Source organism: Rhinolophus ferrumequinum, chromosome 3 (genome assembly GCF_004115265.2).
Source record: "Rhinolophus ferrumequinum isolate MPI-CBG mRhiFer1 chromosome 3, mRhiFer1_v1.p, whole genome shotgun sequence".
NCBI classification, from domain to species: Eukaryota; Metazoa; Chordata; class Mammalia; order Chiroptera; family Rhinolophidae; genus Rhinolophus; species Rhinolophus ferrumequinum.
Window position 1 is genome coordinate 91,950,058 of NC_046286.1, and position 23,368 is coordinate 91,973,425.

At 41.1% G+C, this 23,368-nt stretch overlaps 1 protein-coding gene across 2 annotated transcripts in view; it reads left to right on the forward strand.

Moving 5' to 3' along the window:
- Window positions 1–3,013: 3,013 nt before the first annotated feature.
- Window positions 3,014–23,368, forward strand: part of SASH1 (SAM and SH3 domain containing 1) — a 230,628-nt gene continuing 210,273 nt past the window's right edge. Inside the window, exon 1 of one of the 2 annotated variants that reach the window (XM_033097474.1) lies at window positions 3,014–3,125. In XM_033097474.1, coding sequence (XP_032953365.1) covers window positions 3,105–3,125 — 21 coding nt within the window. In that variant the 5' untranslated portion in view covers window positions 3,014–3,104. The remainder of the gene's footprint in view (window positions 3,126–23,368) is intronic. The other variant, XM_033097496.1, reaches the window with a different exon arrangement.

Consider the following 23,368-nt stretch of genomic DNA (forward strand, 5'->3'; position numbering starts at 1 on the left):
TACCTACAGAATCAGCTTTCCAAGGGAAGGGCTGCAAGTCTGTGTTTTCAACAAGCACACTTAGCTGCCTCTTCTCAGCAGGCAATTATGAGAAACAGTGCATTGAATCATGGTCTGAGACTTGGAAGGGATATTGCTTCAAGTCTTCACACTTGATTCATCTCTAAACCATGTGAAACTTTATGAATCCCATGAATGGCAGGTGAATGTGAACAATAAGTAAGACAACTATTAGCAATTTCTCTTTGTGCAGGAATCATCCCCAGACCCTTTGTAGTTCAGGAAATCTTGACTAATGGAAAAGATTTTCAGTGTTTTGAAACTTTTCATGATCAAACAATTTGGAATGCCAAGAAATGCATCAAAAAAAAAAAAGAATTATCTCATTTAAGAATAAATGTTTGAATATTGTGAAATAAAATAATAAACTCAGGTTTGGTGCACACAACTTCATTTTTATTTTTTTTTCCCCCTCTCAGAAAAGGATATATTGCATAGCTCTACGTAGCCTACATTATTACTTTCAGCTCTCATGGAAAAGTTAGGCAGATCAGGTTTAATGTAAATAACATACAGCAAGCTGCTATGAAAAGTGGCAAATATACGGGAAAAAGAGTTCGTTAATTGCTGATATCCAAGATGCAAATCTCGACTCAACTCTGATTGGGCACGGTAACAGATATTTTCACTCCTCCTCACTGTTTTGAAAGCATCAAGCTCTGCCAGAACCACTGGCCTATCAGTTCCCACTGAACATTCTGTCATTATCTTTGAAAATTTGTCTTGCAGAATTCCATTTCCTCTGGGGCCACATCCACTTGCCTGGCCTAGGTAGTTAACTCTAAAAGACTTCCTCCTTCCTATTTCCTGCACTGTTTGAGCCCAGCCTTTGTCTCAGCTTTGTTTGAGTCATAAATACTGTCAGCATTTAGAGGCTGTATTTAATTCTAAGCTTGTTAAGAAGAAAGACAAGATAATGGAGATTGATTTTAATAAATATGTAGGTTCAGAACACTTGCACAAATGAGTCAACAAAGCACACCAGTACAAATAAATATATATATATGCCTATATATATATACCTAAAGTATATATATATATATATATATATATATATATATATATATACCCAAAGTATGCATATGTATACCTAAAGCATATGTATACCTATATATATATATACACACACACCTAAAGCCGAGTGTTGGGGAGGAGACACACCTGGGAATGCCCACGGCCCTCATTCCAGGTATCATGTGTTAACCCACCATGCAACCTGCCAACTCGTAATACTGCCCATCACACTAATTATTCTCCACACCAGTAATCCCCCACCTTACCCCCATCTAGCAAAATTGCCCACTGCTCACTAACAACATCTGACTGTCCTTACCCTGCTTAATTAAAAAAAAAAAAAAAAAACTTCAATGAATCCTAATAAATTTGCTAAGTAAGTACATTATTAAAGCCTGTGCGCAGGATTAGAATTGTGGAATATGCCTTAGGTAATTGTTACCCAAGAAGCCTATCAAACAAACAAAAATCTAGGTGTTTAATTTGCATAAAGTAGGTTTCTTTACCCTTCAGATGCAATGTTTTAGCTAAAATTTGCCTTATTGGTCATAATTATAAATATATGCTTCAAGATGAAAAAAAAAGCTGTCTGAGATGTCCATCTGATGGCAGTTAGTGATTACTCTTGAAAACAAAAGAAAAGGAAACCTTTTATCTTCTGTTCTACCAGGTCTCGCTTAATGCTTCTAATTGATATTTGATGTTTGGACTTTAGAAATCTTCTGTTAATTCAGCCACTTCACAAATAAAGAAACTGTGGCCTGGGCAATGGCTTGCCCAGAGCCACTCAGTTACAGAGATCTGGGGACATACAGGTCCCTTTCTGTCTCATCTAGAACTCTTCACACGCCTTATAATGCTGCCAACGGTTATTTAGCACATGTTTAAGTACTGGAAGTTTAATCTAGCTTTCCCATGGAGATAAGAGAAACAATGACCCTAGTGTTCATTAGTGGGTGACTTAATGCTTTCCCACGTGGCTTTGTTGTGTCACACTTATAATATTAATTTTAAAGAATAGACTGTGTTTTCTAAACATACAGTTTAACGTGACTCTTATGATTCTTCACGAGGGTTTCTTACCCAAACTTATCTGTGTGAGCTTTATGGGGAAATGCCACGCCCACTAACTTTTAATATTTTAAAGTTCTGTATAAAACTTTTTAATTAAAAGGGAAGTTTGATTTAATCATCTTAAAATTTTTCCTTTAGATTTCTTACAAGCTAGTGTGTTTTTAAAACTCTTTTCAGTGTTCTTAAATTGGGTTACACTATACTAAACCCCAGCTGTTTGTGTTTTTTTGTTTTTGTTTTTGTTTTGTTTTGTTTGAGTCTAAAATCCTGGCAGATGAGCCAGCCCTACAGAGTGGTCTCAGAACAGAGGGTGCTCCAAGATGTCGGATGTTCGTGCCGGGTGAACGCTAATTCTAGAACATTAAGCTGATTGTGTTAAATTAATTTCTGGATGTTTCTCTGTAGAAGTCTTGGAATAGTCCTCCCCTTCCTTTCCTTGAGCCAAGAAAACTCTGAACCAGAACAATTCAATTTCAATTTGTGGAAAAACTACATTCAATGATCCAAACACAGTGCTGAGATAGTTTTGTGGGGGCGGGGGCGGGGACATTTTAAACCCTTTTGTATGTTACTAAAAATATCTGAATTTCTACGTAAACGATCTGAGATGCATTTACAAGCTTTGTTTCTGAGGGGGGATTGGCAAGCTTCGCTTTAAAGTCTGAGAACCTCAAGAGCAAAGCCTGCTTTTGTGCCATAGTTATTGTGTTATATGTTAAGCATTTGGAAGGAACCCCAAGCAGGCCTCAGGAAGCAGTTACTGCCTCTGGACTTATCATCCTGAAGGCGATTTGTTTTAAAGTTGATAATCCCTAGGGCTACAAGAGTGTCCCACATCTGCCTGGAATTGAAAACAGATTCCCATTAAGCGCTGCGGATTCATTCGATCTGAGTCAGAAAGGAAGTCGGAGAGAACATTTGAACGTATGGCCTGATAGCCACACAGCAGCCCCTTCATGGAGGATCAAGACTGCAGGGTACGTAGGCTGTCCGTTTTGAATTTTAAGACTTTTTTCTGTAAGGAAATGTCCTTCTGACATTCAGGCAGAAATACGGGGGAGAGGACGATTGTGGCTAACAGGTACAAAGTAACTGTCCATCTCTGGGCTTTTCTGTGCTACCAATGAATTAATCAGGATTCTAAGAGGCTAGGAAGCCTCTTCTGCTTCCAGATTTCTCTGTCTGGCTTTGCCGTTTTGTGACTTATCATTTATGTGTGATATATTCACATAATTATGTAGATATTTATACGAAAGTGTCCCCCCCACCAAGGCTCTAAAGCGGTTTTGTAAGCCAAGAAAAGTTTTTGCTATTAAAAAGCCAGAACTTTTCCACCCTCTGCTTATCTATGAAATTATTTTAAAATATTTCCACGCATGCTAAGAATGAAGGCTGTAACTATGTACTTCATCTTATATGCCCCAGGGGACCAGGACCATCTGATTAACTATTTAGCATTTAATATCCTACTGAAGTTTTCTTCTCAGCTGGCTGAAAAACTTTGTTTCCGTCTTCTCTGTTGAAGCAGTATATTATAGAGTGTGAAGTTCGCATCCTTTCTAATTAAGAAGGAGATTAGATTTGTTCATTAAAAATGATTAAAGGAAAGAGAGGGGTACAGCAGTTATAAACAAGGGTCTGAGGTCCAGCAGCGGATGCTGAGCCCCCAGCCTGGTTTCTGAGGCCTTTCTGGTTCCTTCTTCCCTCCTGGACTGGGCTATGGTGAGTGGGGGCCTCTCAGATTACTTCCAGAAGATTGTTCTGCTCACCATCTTCTCTCAGAAGCTGAGGAAAGTTAGTACCCAATAAATACTTGTTGAATGAAAATGGAATTATGAAAGGGAGTCCCGGGAGAAATGTCAGTTTGAACACAGTGAATTAGTGAGCCTCTGTTAGGATAACTTTCCACTCGCCTTTGTGGGAAGGTTGACACTAAAAGTAGAGAATAGGGTGATGGGTAATTGAGAGATGAGTGCTAGGGTGCCAGCCAGTATGGAACGTATGATTCCATGGTTGTGGTATTAATGAATGAGAGAAATCTGAAATATGAGTCTTGAGAGGTCACAATACTGCATTACGAGGGTGTTCAGGAGTCGTAGGAAAGCTGGAACGGGAGAAAGGGAACAAACACAGCTGGCCGCTTTCCCTTCAACTCCGTGCATCTGGGCTCATCAAGACTGTTCCGACAGTACAAAGCCTGTTCTTGTTACATGTCCTTCCCCTGGTTTCAGAAACAATACGTTAAGGACAGCCCAGTTGGCAGGTAAGATTTTCAGTGCAAGTGCCAAAATACTGTTCGCTCTTGACTGGTTGCCCACAGTTTTTGAAAGAGGGGAGGTTTTTCAGATGCCAAAAATTGACTGCAAACTGTGTCATGGGACTCTGCCCTCTGAATCCCAGCAAGACAGAGGTTTCCTTTTAGAAAAGAGAGCACATTTGGGTTTTTGTGCTGGAGGATGCAAAAAGATGTATTGATCAGCTCAGACAGAAAGGGGAATTATTAGGCTTAGAAACATCGCTTCTGTCCTATCAAAGGAGACTGGCAAATGAGCCTGGAAATCTATAGAAACAGTTCCAGTTCAGATCAGCTTCCTCTTCGAGAGATGATTGTATATATATCTTCATTTAATTAACCTACTCAATCTCAACCCCAGAGGTTTGGGAAGAGAACAAAAGCAGTATATAGACTTCCAGGGTGAAACCTATATCATAACTTTAACTACTATTACGTTAAATAAAATCCACCTCCAAAAAGCTCTCTGCCACTTCCTGAGTAACAAAATAAGCAAGTCTTCATTTGGGACCATACCCTTTGCCCTGCCCCACATTGGAACATCGGGCATGTCACGGAGGAGCTATGCCACCACGCCAATTCCCAGCCTCGTTTCTGTCCAGAAGCTTTGTAAGCCATTGTTTGGAATTCAGAACACACTATCCTCAGAAACAAGGTTAGGCTCCCAGCTCAACTCCTGAATGCAAATTTACCCCTAAATATGGAGAATTTCTTACAAGTTTCTAGACATGAACAAAAAGAACGGTCATTTTGTGTAATGGCACTGGAGAATACATTTTACAATGAACTATAATACTGCTTTTAAGAGCATTTTTAATGTATTTGAGAATTAATTCTTGGCCTTGTACACCCTTCCTATCTTATCTGAACCCTAACCATCCATCCTAGATGCTTTGTCTCCTGCTACTTCCTCAAATGGTACTCTAGGTTGGAGTCCCAGCAAATTATTTGGATGTACTTTTCTCCTTGTGGTTTCTTTTGCCTGGAACATCTTCTTGTGCTTCTGATACCTGGCAAGCTCTTGATTGGCTCAAACATTAACAGTTAAAACTCCTCTGTGATGCCCCAGTCAAACTCCTACCTCTCTCCTCCCTTGGCCACAAATGTCTCTGGGAAAATATTGTACACAGCTTCAGGTGGTCCCGCCACTGAACTTTTAAACTGCCAGGGACTCTAGTTAAAAAAAAAAAAAAAAAATTCCCCTAGGAAAAATTAGAAAGTTTCCTCCCTATCTCTTCTGCTTTTCTGTAACACCTTATAAGTACCACTATGTATTAACATTCAACACATCATATTACAGTTTTTTATTTACATGTGTCCCCTTCCCTAGACTGAGAAATCCTTAAATATCGGAATTTCATCAGAACTTATTACAATGTCTGAAATATAATAAGTCATTAATGAAAGGATGGATGGATGGATGGATGGATGGATGGATGGATGGATGGATGGATGGATGGATGGATGTGGTGAGTGCTGGAGAAGAAGTTGGTTTATTTATAGGAGGATAAATGTATATGGAATTCTGAATGGAACTTTTAGACAGTTTCAAGGGCATGAGATTGATGGAATTTGACCATTATTATTTTGCTTCCATTGTTATGTAAGGAAAGGATTCTGAATAATGGGAAGAGAATGGAGCTTGGAGAAGAACACATGGGTTCTAACTCGAGCTCTCTACTTTCTAGCATGGTGGCTGTGGGAAAGTTATTTACCTCTCTGTTTTTGCTTTTCTTCATCTGTCAGGTGGGTGTTACACCTACCTTTGAGGAGTTGTTGTAAGGATTAAATGATAATCCATCTAAGGGCTCTAACCTAGTGCTTAACCGATACAAAGTGGAAAATAAATGGTAGTGAAATATGAATCGAAATCTGAAATGTCAGACATAGAACTTTGAAACCAGAAGGAACCTGGGTCCCTTCTGTTCAGCCTTGGACTCTCTCCTTTTGCAAGTCACCCTTTCACTTTGATGCAGCATGTCAATAGCATGGCTCTACCTTTTATCAGCCACCTCCCAAAGTGTTTGGGTGGTTAAAAATAAAATAAAGTTGGAAGTGTGAGAGAAAAGAAAAAGAGGGTTCCAGGGATTTGTGAATAAGTATAAGAAATAAATTCTTCAAAGTAAAATTGAGTAAGCTGTGGTGGAGGAGGAAGGCACACTGACATACAAAGAAAGATGGGAAGGGGTGATAACAAAGCTGTTTGGTGGCAGGTAGTTGCAAAAAGCAAGGAAGAGAACTCACATTGTTGGGAAGTTGCACTTCCAGGACTGTTTATTTGCAAGTGCACTCCTGTGTGTTTGTAACCCAAAATGTGCCTTGTGTAATTTCAAGTACTTCACGTGAGTAATTATGCTAGTGATACATTCCTAATTAACAATATACCGCTTACCAGGTGCCAGGAACTGTTCTAAACTCTTTCCACATATTAAGTCATTTTCTCCTCACAACAACCTTGTAAAGTAGATAAAATAAAGCCTTTGTTTTACTGATAAGAAAAGAGGCACACAACTCTCGTCACATAGCTGGGGTGTGTGGGCGCCAGTATTTGAACCCAGGCAGTCTGTCCCAAGAGTCTGCACCCTTCACCTGGGAATGTCTCTGCAGCTAATGTGGGTTTCCCTACAACACCGTGAAGTCCACTTTGGTGGACATCCCTATAAGTAGTCTTTCCAAATACAATGTTAACACCTGAAAAATTAAAATGGCAGAATTTTATAGCATGGAGGGACATTTAATTCATTAAACCCAAACCAGCCAGCTGACTGTGCTGACGGTGTCCAGGGAAAATCAGCCTCAGTGTCACTGGTCAGAGTCTCTGGGGACAGTCACTGGGGGCGGGGGGCAGAGATTTTAGCCACCCACATAGCACTGCAGTGGCAGAAGGATATCATCTTTGTTCCAGATAAAATCCAAGGAATTCTAGAAAAAATATTCTTTCCCAAAAATGGTAGACATTATTATGTTAACATTCCAATAGTTTTCCAAACATGAAAATAGAGACAGTTGTACTTTGTTTTGTTTTGTTTTTAAATAATCATCAATTTTTTACCTTTTTAAAAAAGCAACCCAATATACAGTCTTAGAGCACTCTGTTTATGTTTCCTAGATTGGGTTTGACAGATCCCAAGGTTCTAAAATAATTCCGTTACTCTTCCACCTACCTCTGAGCTATCCGTCCCCCTCAGATTGCTCTGAGCAGTGTGATTGCATTTTCTCCTATCAAAAATAGAGACTTGTTCAAATAGTTAACACACTTAACCCACATCACAAATTCTAATTTGAGGACTTGTTAGGCAGGCAGAAAAAAATATAAGTTCTCTCCTTTTCAACCTGGCTACATTATTATATGCATTTCTACTATTAATACAATCACTATGCAAGTGCTACAAAGTTATCTTACTCACTGGCTATGGTAGTCATTCCTATTTTAAGCCATTCCCATTCCCTACTGTTGTTTTGGGGCACAGGTTTTGGATGAACAGGTAGGTAAGCTTGTTGGAGAGGTTGCCAGAAGTTTTGCCCATCTCCGTACATCCACTCAATGGCCACCTGATCTCATACCTTTCTTTGACTCAGGAGAACAGGAAAATCAGCAGTTGACACCCAGAATCATATCTATTAGGAGCACGTAGGAGCTCCAGTCTCCTCCTCCTTGTATGGCAGTGGAGTGAGAAGTAGGAGAAGAGCGTGGGGGGTAGTAAGTGGGTTACCTAGGTCTTTGTCTCCATGTTTTTTTCCCATTTCAGCCTGGCTGGTGAACAACTTACCCAAAAACCAGTTCATGTAAAATTCAGTCCCCTTTGGAACATTTTTGCATCTGTTCAGTTGTCCTGGAAAGAAATATTAAATTAAATTTTAACTTAATTTAAACCCTGAATTAAAGGCTTTACATAAACGGACCAAAAAATGCTTAACGATGCAAAAGTAGGTCAAATAGGAAAAAAAGGCCTTTTCAAGTATCCAAAACAATCCCATCTTTTTTTCTAAATCCTTCAAGTTCAATAAATACCTATTAGAAATACACAATTAAGTTAGATGTGCCTTTAAAGGAACTGAATTTTTTTTAATTATTAAACTATTCCAAAATGCCAAGAAAATATAGGACACTAAAATGAAGTCTAGATTCTCAAACAAAGGTTGAATTTTAAGCAAATTCTTTACTGGGCAAATGAATATTAAAGAAACTGGTTTTAGTCCAACTAGCTCTCTGGCAGGGCTGTTGTGAAGATAGCATGAGATTTAATGAGTATAAATCTTCTCATCCAGTAGCACATAGTGGACACTCACCAATATTTTACTGAATGAATACTGTATAATTGTACGCTAACAGCTAAGCCAACTCAGCTATCCCCTTCAACCCTAATTGACACTTTAGCATGCGTTATTTCAGATTCACAAAAATGACACTTCCTGGATGGAAAGCGCAAACCCTCAGAAAACAAAAGTCCCAAATTTCTGAGACTTGTTCCCTCACCTTTTACAGAAGGGTAATATTAGAGTTATGACTGGGTGCCTCTAAGAATTAAATGAGATCATGTTCATCCATCCATTCATTCATTAAAAAAATTATAGAGAGAGATTTTATACACGCACACATACACACACATAGATTATATACTGGGGGTGCCAAAAAAATGTATACACATTTTTAGAGATGTTACCTATCTATGTATTACTTTTCAAAGTTGAGTTGAATTACGGTGGCAAGGTGTAGTATGACATTCTCTCAAAAGATGGCGTTAATCAAATGAATGCTAGCATCACCATGCAACAGGCAGGACAGTCAAAGAAAATGGCAGGAAAAGAAAATGGTGGAAGCACCGTCGTCATTCGAGGAGTGCAAGACCATTTTGAAGTGGTATTTGAAATTCAAGAACGTTGTGGAAGTACAACAGTGGAGGCATGAGTGTGCAACAGAACCTCCAACACGCTTACCAATTGCATGCATTCATGATACGTGTGGGATGCATGGTGCTGTGTGATGTGCACAAGGGAAGACCCGGGAGGCCTCGCGCAGCAACACGTCCTGCTGCTTCTGCTCTGGTGTTAGAATAGTTGACGCTGATGGGAACCACTGGGAGCATCGCTTGTAATTGCAGAAGTCAAACGTGACTTGTATTCATCTTTTGTTGTCGGTATATAGTATTACAATTCTAATACCGTTTTTTTCCTTTCTTAAAATGTTTATACATTTTTTTGGACAGAGAGAGAGAGAGAGAGAGAGAGAGAGAGAGAGAGAGAGAGAGAGACAGAGAGAGATTGTGTATTTTCAATGCAGCAAGTATTGTTCTTGTGCCTAGGAGATGGAAGGGAACAAGGCAGGTGGGAGCTCTGCTTCTATGGACCTGACATTCTCCAACAAAGCACTCTGCGTGCAAGTCCTGCAGTCACTTAGCACTGAACAACCCCCACAGGGTGGGCAGTGAAGGCCCTGGGAAGAGCAGTCAGCTTGGAAATCAGACTGACACTCACTTGAGTCCAGGCCTCACATTTTGCCCGCTGAGTTTCCTGGGGAAAGTTTCTGAGCCACCGTCCTTGTCTGTAATATGGGTAAAACAGTATGTACCTTGCAGAGATTCTGTGAAGACGAAATGAGCTGTATTGAGTGTAAAGTACCCTGTACAGTATATGACACATAGTAGATCTTCAATAAATGGTAACCCTTTTTTATCTATTTTTTTTTAAGATTTTTTTATTGGGGAAGGGGAACAGGACTTTATTGGGGAACAGTGTGTACTTCTAGGGCTTTTTTTTTTTCCCAACTCAAGTTGTCCTTTCAATCTTAGTTGTGGAGGGTGCCGTTCAGCTTCAAGTTGTTGTTCTTTCAGTCTTAGTTGTGGAGGGCACAGCTCAGCTCCAGGAGGTCCAGTTGCTGTTGCTAGTTGCAGGGGGCGCAGCCCACCATTCCTTGTGGGAGTCAAACCAGCAATCTTGTGGTTGAGAGGACGTGCTCCAACCAACTGAGCCATCCGGGAGCTCAGCGGCAGCTCAGCTCAAGGTGCCGTGTTCAATCTTGGTTGCAGGGGGCGGAACCCACCATCCCTTGCAACCTTGTGGTTGAGAGCCCACTGGCCCGTGTGGGAATTGAACCGGCAGCCTTCTGAGTTAGGAGCACGGAGCTCTAACCACCTGAACCAGCAGGCCGGCCCCCTTTTTTATCTTAATGAAGAAATAGAAAGATCAAAAGAGGGTCAAAGAAAAAGGATGTCTTGGAATAAGAAGAGTTGAGGAACAGTTGCTTCCTCTGAGCACATTCTACAAAAGAGGTAGCTTTTCAACAATTTTGGAGATGCTGTGTTGATCTATAGGGTGTTGAAAGTGTAATAATAGGACATCAGAGAAGCATGACATCTCGTTATACATAGCAGATTGAACATATGCTCTTTGTCCCTACTCCCTCCTGAAACCCAGTAAAATAGAAATAAGGGAAAATATAAAATAAAACTACAAAAACAATAATGATTGGGATGGGGGTTGTGAATGGGTGAGTGGAGAACAGAAATGAGAAACACCAATAAAAGTTGGGAAGATTAAACATAGACTGAAGGCAACAGTATCAACTGATGTAGTCTACAATGAAGAAAAGTGAAAACTAGTTACATGGGTGTGGGGTCTGGAGAACACCCATAAGAACAAACTCATTGGAGTTACCCTAGGAAGGTTCTGGAAAAGGAAATGGAGTACCCCGTCCCCCACAGGGCCAGGGGCAGGGAAGAGCTGAACACAGGAGATGGTTTGAAATTTCATATAGGGAATAATCAGAACTCCAGGTTCCCCCTTACCCTCAGCACCCCAGGCCTGTCTACACAGCCAAGAAGCTGAGCTAGTTCCTTCCCCATCATACCAAAGACTGGAGAAGCTGAATTAGAAACTCTGGCCTCAGAAATAGCTAAGGAAGGGATTCAGGCACTTCCCTAAAAGCAGGGGAACTAAGTGAAAATCTACATACTGAAAGGCAAGACTTCTCAGGTATCCTCCCAAACTCAACTCCCAAAATGCTGGCAGTCAGGGTTTTAGTCAGTCTCCCCACCCTAACCACTGCCACTGGTGACAGAAGAGATGGAAGGATCCCTCTCTGTTGAAAAAGGCCTGCCCAATAGCAAAGATCTACAAATACTGAAATTAGAGGATCCCCTACAATAGTCTGGTGTTCTAAAGGATAAATCAATCACAGTGAAGCCTACCACAAAAAAAGCCTCACAATGCAGGGATTACAGTCTGATTTCTGGTGCCTTAGTCTGAAATAAGAACAAGGAATCATCAGACAACAGGAGAACCTGTGGACATGAAAGACTATACCTAAACAGATGAAAGGGGAACATGAACTCAGAGGTAATAGACACAACGTGAGGGACAGAATTGCATCCAAAATATACAATGAGTGTTCTCAGTGAGAAAAGGGTAACAAAACCAAAAACAGGTACAATAACAAAGAAAGAAAGAAATGGAACTGACTGATATACAAATGGGTTCTGCCATCAATAACAAAGGAACAATCTGATAACAAAAACAATCTATAGAAGGCTTAGAAAATAAAGTTGAAGAAATCTGTCACAACCAGATAGGAAACAGGACAGAGTCAGTTTCTTTCTGGAAATTAGATGACCACTCCAATAGGTCAAATATTCAAATAATAAAAGTTCTAGAAAGAAAGAGCTGAAAAAACAAAATGGAAGAAATCAATGAAATGATACAATAAAATTTCCCAGAAGTGAAAGACATAAGTTTCCTGATTAGAAAAACCCACCTAGCACCCAGCATGGAGGGTAAGGCACATATTGTGACATTTCAGAACACTGGAATAAATAGAAAATCCTAAAAGCTGCCAGAACGTAAGAAAAGTCACAGGAAGCACCAGGAATCTGAATGACATTGACTTCTCAACAGGAAGCCAGGAAACAGTAACTTCCAAATTCTGAAGTGCAAATGATTTCTGACCTAGAAACTATCAAGTGTGGGGTGAAGTATATAAGGAATCAAAACATTTACATCACTCAACACCCCTTCACAGCAAACTGGAAAGACATGCTCCACCATAATTAGGAAATAACAAAGCACAACCAACCCGAATGGGACTCTAGATGGAACATCTCCAAAAAAGAAAGAAATGGAACTGACTGACATAAAGATGGGTTCTGCCATATTGTAGGGTGTTTTATATTCTGTCAGGAAGTTTGGAGCAGAATAACAGACAGGTACATAGAAAAGGAAGCAAGTTAAAAAAAAATCCAGGGAAGGAAAAATAATTAATGAGAAAAGAAATATTATTGTAGTGCACAGTATGACTCAGCTGTGGACAATATTGGTTTAGTCACAATAATGAAAGAACTGAACATTAAAAGAATCATAAATTAGAACATAAATATGGTGGCCGTGGAAATGCACAGCTCAGACCTCCTTTCGAAGGACAACCTGCTGCTGTGGGGAGGACCCACTGTTGTTTTCACAGGGAAGGTTTGCACTCCGGGGATCCCAGCCAATGACGGAGCTCGGCAAGGGAACTGGAGGGGCCACTGCTGCCCAATGCAAAACTTCTCGAATGAGCAGTCTTTACTTTGGGTCTCTTCATCAGTCTGCCTTGAACCTATCAGAACTACCCTGCAGTCTAAGTCTCTTCCTACCCAACTTTCCTTCCTAGTCCCTCTCCTTCATGGTGTGAGGTCAGTCCCCAAGCTGCCCCTTTATCCTTCATGAGCATTTGCCCCAGTAAATCTCATGCATTTCTCATTCTGCTTTGGGTTCTGCTTCTCAGAGGACCCAAACTAACATAATCATTTATTGGAAGGAGAGAAGAAGGAAAAATGGGGTGGGGATGGGAATCAGGATGGAATGGTAAATTATTGTCTTTCATTTTAGAAAGTCAGTACCTAATGTCTATATGTCTATAGTGGCAAAAAGGAAAAAAAAGAAGAAGAAAAAGAAAAGAAAAGAAGAAAGAGAGAGAGAGAGAGAGAGAGAGAGAGGAGAGAGAGAGAGAGAGAAAGAGAGAAGAAAGAAAGAAAGAAAGAAAGAAAGAAAGAAAGAAAGAAAGAAAGAAAGAAAGAGAAAGAAAGAAAGAAGAAAGAAAGAAAGAAAGAAAGAAAGAAGAAAGAAAGAAAGAAAGAAGAAAGAAAGAAGAAAGAAAGAAAGAAAGAACGAAAGAAAGAAGCAAGAGAAGGAAGAAAGAAAGGAAGAAAGGAAAAGAAAGCAGTAATAGCAGGATAAGTACGTGGTTTAGAAATGAGGAAGACAGTGATAGAAACAAAATCCCTGAAAGAGCTAAGAGTGGTTGTCGCAGGGAAGGAGGAGTGAAGCGAGGAGCTCTGTGAGTGGGGAGGAAGGGAAATAATGCCTTGAGTACTACTTGACTTAATAAATTTTGTTTATTAAGCTCTGCCTAATATTAGCGTGATAAAAAGCACATGGTTTTATCAGATATAGATATACTGTATTTCCCTGAAAATAAGACCTAACCAGAAGATAAGCCCTAGCATGATTTTTCAGGATGACATCCCCTGAACATAAGCCCTAATACGCCTTTTGGAGCAAAAATTAATATAAGACCCGGTCTTATTTTCGGGGAAACACGGTATATACATATAGCTAATAACACTGGTAAATCAAACTTAGATATACATATATTTCAAACATCTTTAAATACATATTTTTAATATTTTGTTTTAAATATGTATTTTCAAATATATATGTAAAGACATATATGTATAATGTATGTATTGAAATGTGTTTGATCAAGACTGTGGTGAGGAGTCGGACGTGCTGCCTTTTCCCTGTGTGCCCTCTCCCCAGTCTACAGCCCAAGCCCGGGCCTCTCCCTGGCTCATCTCTCCCTGTAGTTAGAATCCGATGCAGCCCTCTGCTTCTAAACACAGCTCGTGTCTCTGCAGAGAGAGCACAGCTAGAAGTGTATCCACAGAGCACCAGGAGGCAGGGAAAGACACTCATATATCCCAAGAAGGATCCAAACCTACCACTTCCGAACTTTATCTGGGGACCCCACTCTAGAAGTCTTGTTGTGTGCTTGCAGCTAAGGTCAGATTTACTTCTTCCTTATTCTGAGACGACAGCAGCTGTTTCGACTAGTCCCGTACTTTCCTCCTACATGACTGACTGGACTGAACAAAGAGGACGGGGACATGAAGAAGAGATGACTGCAGAGTAGCTCCTTTCTCCTCCTTGCACCCGCCCCCCATCACAGCCCCGCAGCTGTGACTGCTGTCCTGCAGCCACCTGGGCCCTGAGACAGCTGCCACAGAGGACCCCTGGACTCCCGCCACATAGCTTCCTTCCATGGAGCTCAGGCTGGATGGAATGTAGACAGGGACGCCGTGGGGAGGCAAGAATGTGTGTGTGTGTGTGTGTGTGTGTGTGTGTGTGTGTGTACATTTTTACACACGTCATCACCTCACATGATCACGGCTCTCTCTTTCTTGGTCAGAACCAGGTGTATCTACCTGGGTCTCCTACGGGGCTTTCTTCGTATACACCTAGCCTTGGAATAGATAAGGTAAGCCAGGATACACTGAATTGTTTGGAGGGGGAAATCATTACCTATATATATATATTTTAAAGTGCAGTAAACAGTGTGTACCTGGATGGACTGTGAAATCCAAAATGCCCCCCCATAACCCTGTCGGTCAGCTACAGAGTCTGTCTCTTAATTCAGGCTAGGGGTCAAAAGTCATCCCAGTTGCAAATATAGAAACCTACGAGATTTTTGATGACAAGAACCAATAGGCAGACTACTTTTGATTATTCTTCTATTATATAAAAGTAAGGCATGCTCAGTTGAATAAAATTAAAACAAGCAAATACCAAAGGGCCATAATTGCACAACCCAAAGGCGCCCACTCTTTGCCTTGTTTTCCTTCAATCTTTTTTTCTTTTTAATCTTTTCCAGGGCTTCGAAATTTTATTTTATGCATAATTTCATACCCCGTTTTTCCACTTAAAATTTCATCAAATGCATTTCTCCTACTATTAAAAATTCTCGTTAAGCATCGTTTTTTGAAGTCTGTGTAATATTCCAGCTCATGAATGTAGCGTAATTTACCCAATCATTCTTCTTTGTTAGGCTTTTTAAATTATTTCAAGATTTTCAAATTAGAAATAATGTTGTAATGAACTTGTGGCATATAAATATTTATCCTCATTTCAGATGATTTCCTCAGAAATAGATTCCCAGAAACGGAGCTGCTCAGTCAAGTAGTATGAACATTTTTAAAGCTAAGTAAATCATTTTTCAGACAGATTGTGAAAATTTTTTATTTGATATTTAATAATATTCAGATCTTTCAGACAAAAATGTATAAACCAATAAGTGCATGCCAATGTCCGGCTTAAGAAAGCATCTTATTTATACATATAAAGCCACTCTGTACCTCTCTTCTGTCACATCCTCTGCCCTCAGCTCTGGAGTTAGCTGTTGTTCTGAATTTGTATTGTCACAGATTTTTTAAGGAGCAAAACTTCAAGGATATAAGGTCTTTCTGTTAGAGAATAAGAGAAAACAAGAGTGAGGGAGAGAGAGATGGAGGGAGAGAGAGATGGAGGGAGAGGGAGATTGAGAGATAGAGGTAGAGATGATAGAGATAGAGATAGAGAGACAGAGAGATATTGACTTGTTTGGCTTGAGCCATGCTATCCTGGAGTAATTTTCTGAGGAACTAGGAGGTAAAATTCAGGCAGCTTTGTATCCAATCCATACTGTATTTATGAGACGCCCATAGGACAAAGGACATTCACTCACACTGAACGTACGCGATGCTACTACCTCCTTCTCCCCTACTCCAGCCTTCTCACCTCCCCTCCCCGTCACAGGAATCAGACACAACCATTGAGTCCCATAGCAAGGCATTATGTAGGGCAGCCTGCACTTGAACCCGGCCTCCAGCACTTGCCATCTGTGGCTTTAGGAAAGTTGCCTAGCCACTTCTAAAGGCTCATTCCTTCACCTGGAGCATGAGGATGAAGCTAATACTGTCTGTCCACTTGTGACAAGTTGTGACAAGGGTGAAACAAAATAAACACCTAGCGTCCCACCAGTTGTATAATATTACTTTGTAGTGTGGCCTCTGGGTGTTGGGGGCCCAAGGAAAATCAGTTCCCAGAGTGATAGCCAGAGAATCCTTTATAAGGTTTGCTTAGAGCGGGGTAGTGACAATACCCTTATTGTTTGTCAAAAAGCAGTGAGAAACTATGAATTTTTTTTCTTTTCCACAATTTTCCTTGGGTTCCAAGATGTCCGAGTGAGGTTTTATGCAGATAATTCCAGTAGAAGTTTTTTTCCCCCCGTTTTCTTTACTTTTCAACTGAAACATGAAATGATCTAAGCATGTATCAAACCCACAATTCTGAACTTACTTTTCTTATGTTCTAACCAATTGAGCAAGGAAGCTCCAACAGTTTTCAGTCCAAACACACCTACCATGTTTCCCCGAAAATAAGACCTACCTCGAAAATAAGCCCCAGGTAAGATTGTTAGCCAGACGGACGCATTTAGTACGTTATGACAATGTTCCAGAAGAAGATGAAATGACTGTATTTGAATAAATGTAGATTGTTGTACATGAAAAAATAAGACATCCCCTGAAAATAAGCCCTAATGGAGCAAAAATTAATATAAGACCCGGTCTTATTTTCGGGGAAACACAGTAATCAAGGTGATTAGTTTTCTGGATTATAGGTTTGGTGGCCCAGGATCAGCAGGTACCTCGGATTCTTTCTCTGTGGCCAAAACCTCTGGTTGCTTATATGAGTTACAGATTGATGGGATTATATGGGTGAGGATTCAAATTTAGCTCTAGAAAGAACCTTAGCAATAATCTAGCAATAGTCAATAGTTAACTTTTTTGCATCGGGAACATCCTTTAAAAATATGATTCTTTATTAAAGAATATGTCCTTTCTCTAAAACGTACACACACACACACACACACACACACACACACACACGTGCACATAAAACGTTTACAAACATCAAGGGACGTGAGACCTCCCTGAAGTCAATTCATGGATTCTCCAGTGAGAAATTCTGATCTTGTTAGGGAACTGAGACCCAGAGAGATCCAGGGATGTGCCCACAGTCACACCAATGTTTCGCAGCAGAGGCAGAACTACAACCCAGCTGTCCTATCGCCCAGCGGCCCATACCAACTGCCTTCTCTCCGCGTGCTCCCTTAGAGGCAGCGTGCTGTCCCAGGAGCCTAGAGGAGAAGTCCCCAGGGTTAGATTTCAGGAATGGCACATGAGTGTAGGTGCGGTTCTTGCCCCAGGTCTCTGATGCCATTCAGGATGGGGCTGAAGATCCAGAATCCTCAATATGCCCATATGGTACCCAAAACAATGCCTTCAGAAGTCCGTACCTAGTGGCTTCTTAAGGATCAGCGAGGTGACTGTGGGGTGTCAGGCTGGTCCAGTGTGATCCCTTCTCTGCTACCAAGATCCACAGTGTTGTCTGGGGCAATGGCTCCTAAAGCCCTGGAAAATTCTGGTATTTAGGAACAAATATTCAGAATCTGCTAGCATGTTACCATCAAGTATTCTTCAATTACTATTGTACCTCTGTTGGTGTCAAAAGTGGCCGCTGCTCTTTCCTTCTGGGTGTGTGTCAAATCCTTGCCAGGCTCCTTTGGGGATGTGCACAGCCCCTGCCACCATGGGCACAGTTTTCCCTCCTGCCCTCTGCAGTGCCCCCTATAACATTCATCAGAAAGGCGACTTGCTGTTCTTGAGTTGTTGCCTTAATTCTGTATTAAATCTGTTAATGCTTTCTTTGAATGTCTGTATTTAAAACATTCTTTGGTTTGTTTTCCAAACGGAATGTTCCTTCATTTCCTGGTTTGTATACATAGTGTGTGTGGGATGTGTGTGTGTGTGAGTGTGTGTGTGTGTGTGTGTGTGTGTACATTTAGTTAATGAGCACTTAACACGTTCCCTTTGATGAAGCTGTTAAATCTGGGCTCCACACTGGCACCCCCCCAGACACCTTCCCCAACCCCAAGCATTTGTGTTTACCTATTCTTAATGACTTAGTTATGGCTTCTTGGTTTTTGGCACAATATCACACTAACCTTTAGTCCTGTCTGGAAAAAGTAGGCCTTCAGTTTTGGAAGAAAATCCTCCAGTTTGCTCGGGGGCTTTCATTTTCCATGAGCAAAATATGCTGTAGCTGTAAACAGACCAAACATTTCATGATCACCCTAACTGATCATGCATGTGGCAGCGACATATAAGCTATAGCTGTGGGCTTTTGCAGGAACAAATACCTGTGGGCTCCAGCTGTCAGAGAGTTTTCCTGGATTTAATTATAACTTCATCTCCGAAGAGGGCATGTGTGTCAAGTGTGCTTTTCAATCACTTAGAGAAAGCAGAGTAAGTGGCAGAGCAGCCTGGGATTTGCCTGTGAGATGAGGCCTCATTACCACCCCCTCCAGTAGAGGATCATGGGAGTCACACTCAGCCCTGTCACAGCCACAAAAACACAATCTGTCTCCTGTATTATGGACCTGCAAAGAGACAGCACACAGATGTCTCTGAAATCAATTATTTAAAACTCAATACAATTAAAAATACAAAGGTAAGCTGAGGGAAGGGATTGAATTATATACATTTATCTTTACCTGAAATAGGAGTAATCTCCCAGCTTAGAAAAATTCTCCCATTTTTTTATTTCTATTGTACCACACGTGTGCTCCTCGCTCACCTTTCCCTAACTTCCGGACTGATATTTTAGATCTACAGTTTCCTACCTCTCAGCAAATCCCATGCCAACCTAGAGCCGCAACAGACATACACAGCATACCCACACATGTGCACAGACACACCAGTTTGGGGCCATCAGAAAAATGGCCTGGTAGCAATTAGGTTAAGATTTCTAACCCGATTCTCAGCAGTTGGCCCAGAGTCTGTGCTTCTAAATGTGAACACAGCATGTTGCCAAAGCTTTTACATCAAAGTCCAGGCTACCAAAGGAAGAGGGGCAGGGAGAGTTCACCTTCCAGGCAGATAACTGGAGACAGTTGAATCTCACAGTGTGCAATTTTATTTTATTTTATTTTTTTACTGTGAAAAAAAAAATCCAGAATACAAGGTCAGTTTCAAGGGATTGTTTGGGTTCATTTGCACCCCAGGTCACCTGACATAATCCATAATTTCAGAAGTATTTTTATACTTTGAGTTAATAGCAGACTAGAAAAGAGGAGGGAGGGTCGGGGCAGCCCGATGGCTCAGTTGGTTAGAGTGTGTGCTCTGAACAACAGGGTTGCCGGTTTAATTCCCACATGGGCCAGTGAACTGTGCCCTCCACAACTAGATTGAAGGATAATGACTTGGAGCTGATGGGCGCTGGAGAAACACATTGTGTCCCAATATTCCCCAATAAAATTTATTAAAAAAAGAAAAGAAAAGAAAGAAAGAAAAGAAAGGAGGGAACTGCTTGTGTTGACTCAAGGAGGGGGAAGGATGGCTATCCTTGTGCAAACATGGCCAGTGGTCCATTCATGTGTGAAGGTGTGATCCTTTCCAATCCTACCTTGGTTCAAATGCCTCACAGTCTCAAGCCTGGAACTTCTAACCTCATTTTTGTCACTGTTTTCCTTTCCTATTAACTTTAGGGTAAAGGTAATGAAGTGGTTAGAACAAGGGGCCAGCCCTGCATGAGTCACCAGGCCTGTCTGATGGATTTATCTGTGTAGGGGCACCAGGGAGAACACAGTAGCCAATGGTGGCCTTTGCCATTGTCTAGAATAAGCTTAAAGAGAGGCTTTTAGACAAAGGTTTCTTTTTATCTGCAGACACAGATAATTGTTACTGATAAGGTTATCAGATGTAGAGAACACCTGAAAAATAGAAACCTAAAAACAAACACAATAAGTATTATATGTTGGGGAATGGGAGTAGGAGACTGCTGCTTTCTTTAATACAAAAACAGAGAGTGATTTGATTTGTATCCTTCTTGCTTATATTTGTTATATAGCAACTGTGACTGGAAATAAAAGCCACACATTCTGTGAGGAACATCTAACTTTCAATGTTCAGTTTTTATCTGTGATTACAACCACACACTTAGTTTTTATTCTGATTCCCAGACATATGGTAAGAATTTCCCTCTTCCTTCCCAGTTAAGAATTGGACATTAATTTAAAAGTTACTATGAATGTAAATATGTTTTATGAAAGAGATGAAAAGGCATCATGGATACTAGAATGGAAAGTGCAGGTGGGAGGGAGGGGCGGAGCCTGGTGGGGTTGCAGCTGAAAGTGCTGGATAACCCCCCTGGCCCTGGAGGGCTGGAGTAGTGGGCACAGCCATGGTCTCCAGGGGTCATCACTGCCCAGACTGAGGGGGCACATGGCCCGCAGGAGAAGGTGCCCAGCTCTGCCTGTCGAATGCCAGGCAGGCTCATTGGAGAAGAAACTTTTAAGGTGACGCCTGAGGGATGAGTAGTCATTTTTATGCCCTGGCTTTGACGGGGACTGGGGAAGCCTAAGTCTTAGATTTTAGGAATCTTGAATGTCACCACACTGAGCTCAGAGGAGGTGACCTCTGCCTTGTACACAGTAAATCATTCAAAGTGTTACTTAGGGTGCTGACAAGACAATGAAGACCTCTGGACTTGAATGTGCCCTGGTGCTGCATGTGTCACAGTCCCCTTGGACCAACAGATGGGGGTGGGGAGATGGAGATGATCCTGTGGCCACCATCCTGGCAGGAAAGGCCAGGTCCTGGGGGCTAAGAAGTGGGCCTGGCTGGAGAGGCATATCCTGGCAGGAAGCCCAGAGTCTGAGATGGGGAAAGATGGCGGTGGGAGGGGGTCAGGCAGAGTCAAGGACGACTCCGTGGAGCCAGGATTAGGTGTCTGGGCTGTTCCTTGAGGGGTTCGTTATTGGTCCTTAGCCTTAGAATAAACTGGGTCCTTGTTTTCATTGAATAGTACTCTTTTTAATAAAGGCCAGTAGTTAATTTAAAAAAAAAGAAAAACAAAAGAAAGAAAAGGCTTCATGTCTTCCAAACTTCCTTTTTCTTTCCATTATCCTCTCCCCTACCATTCCTGACATTTTCCTGTCATTCTACTCATGCTATCAGAGCCAAATGGTCCAGACATGACTATAATATCACTACTGCTTATAAAAGTACAGCATGATTAACTTTTTTGTGGTGTTAACTTTATTGGTGTTTTTAGAATATTATTTGATCTATGTTCATGTTCTTTCAAATATTTCTCATGTTGAAGAGTGAATATCGTAAAAACACTTGTGATTGTGAAGTTGTTTTTTTCGGCCTTCATATGACGGGCCCCATTGGGACATCTTCACAATACCATAAAGTGAGTGTTCAGATCCATGTGGTCAGGTCTGGAGCCAAGTCACCAGGAGAATCAGCCTCCCAAACTCTTTCATTCACTGAAAGCACAATTAAGAAAGATGGTGTCACACTGAGGGGAGCACAGTGTGCTGCTTTCCAGTGTCTTTTAAGTATTGGATAAAGCTGAATTTCTGCAATTTAAGTGCTTTAAAGTTTGGACTTTAAAATATCAAAGTTTGGACTTTTCTTTTTTTCTGGAATAAAGTTCAAGATGGGTTAAGTTCTGTTTAGCAAAATGCAGATTATATCAGAAAAGGAAAAAAAATGTTTAACTTTATTAAGAAATGCCAAGGCTCTTGAGATAGCTGAGAGCTGGTGAGTTCCTCCTGTGGCATGTTTCATCTTGCATTCTTCTCACTTGCTTGAATTATGACCGAACTGGGCCAAGGCTGACTGAGAATCCTCAACCAAGAGCAAATCCTAAGTACACAAAGTTCAGTTCTCAATGAATACACTTAGAAGCATAGAGACCCAAGTGAAAACATGATATGTAATAGAATTTCCACTAAGGTGAGTCTTGCGGCCATTATTTGTATTCAGTCAACTGGGTTGACATTGAGAAATTTGGGAAGTCAGTTTTGACTCTGTCTTCTGTCCTTTATCATCTAGATTTCTTCCTTTTTTCCTCTTCGAATGGCATCCTCTTTTCTGCTTTTGAAAAATTCCCTTTTGTTATCAAAATAGGCAATGATATGATATTTATATTTCTACTTTGCCTACAACTTACTCCCTCCTCTGTATTATCTTTCCCAGGGCATTTGCACTTAAATCTGTTTTCTCCATTCTAGAATGAAGTCGTCCATGGTTTAAAGAAATTTCAAACCACAGCATGCAGTTCAGGGAGATGTTTTAAGGGACAGGAAAGTAAAGCTTTTGCTCAGGTTAAGGACTTGAAAGAGCCACTTAATAGGTAGAATGTGTCACTGAGATCATATTGACTCCCATGTCTTCAATTTACCTTAATCCTGACACCTCCCTATCTCTGAGCCATATCTCGCAGAATGGGGGCTCCGAGGCCGCTTCACCTGTGCCCTCTCTGCTCTCTGCTTCACTAGCTAGAGGGGACATCTGTAAAGTCCACTGCCCAGCTCTCTCCTGCATTTTCTGGTGACATGATCCAATTTTCCTTTGCAGCCCACTCTTACCCGCTATCAGTCTATGTGGTCTAGTGGGATTGTATCCACCTCCAGAGCTAAGGCCTTCTGATGGAGGCCTGGCCATGCATGAGAACATTACTTTCCCAGGCCATTCTGCTTAGGTCAGGTACGGGCCAGGAAATGAGAGTTGATCTCAGGAACTTTGTTGAAACTATTGAAAAAGAGATACTGTCTTCTCTGGTTTCTGAGAGGGTTGATTTAATTAATCCTGGAGCTGCTGATGACAATTTTCCCACCATGCAGAAATGCCTGCCTAAGATTAAATCAGCACAGAAAAGAAGCAGACCTTAGGTGAAGAAAGACACAGATTCTCAAAGACACTCCCAAGCCCCTGAATCCACCCCCAGTATTTCAGTTATGGGATCCAATAAATTCCCCCTTGGATAAAACCAGTATGAATAGGGTCC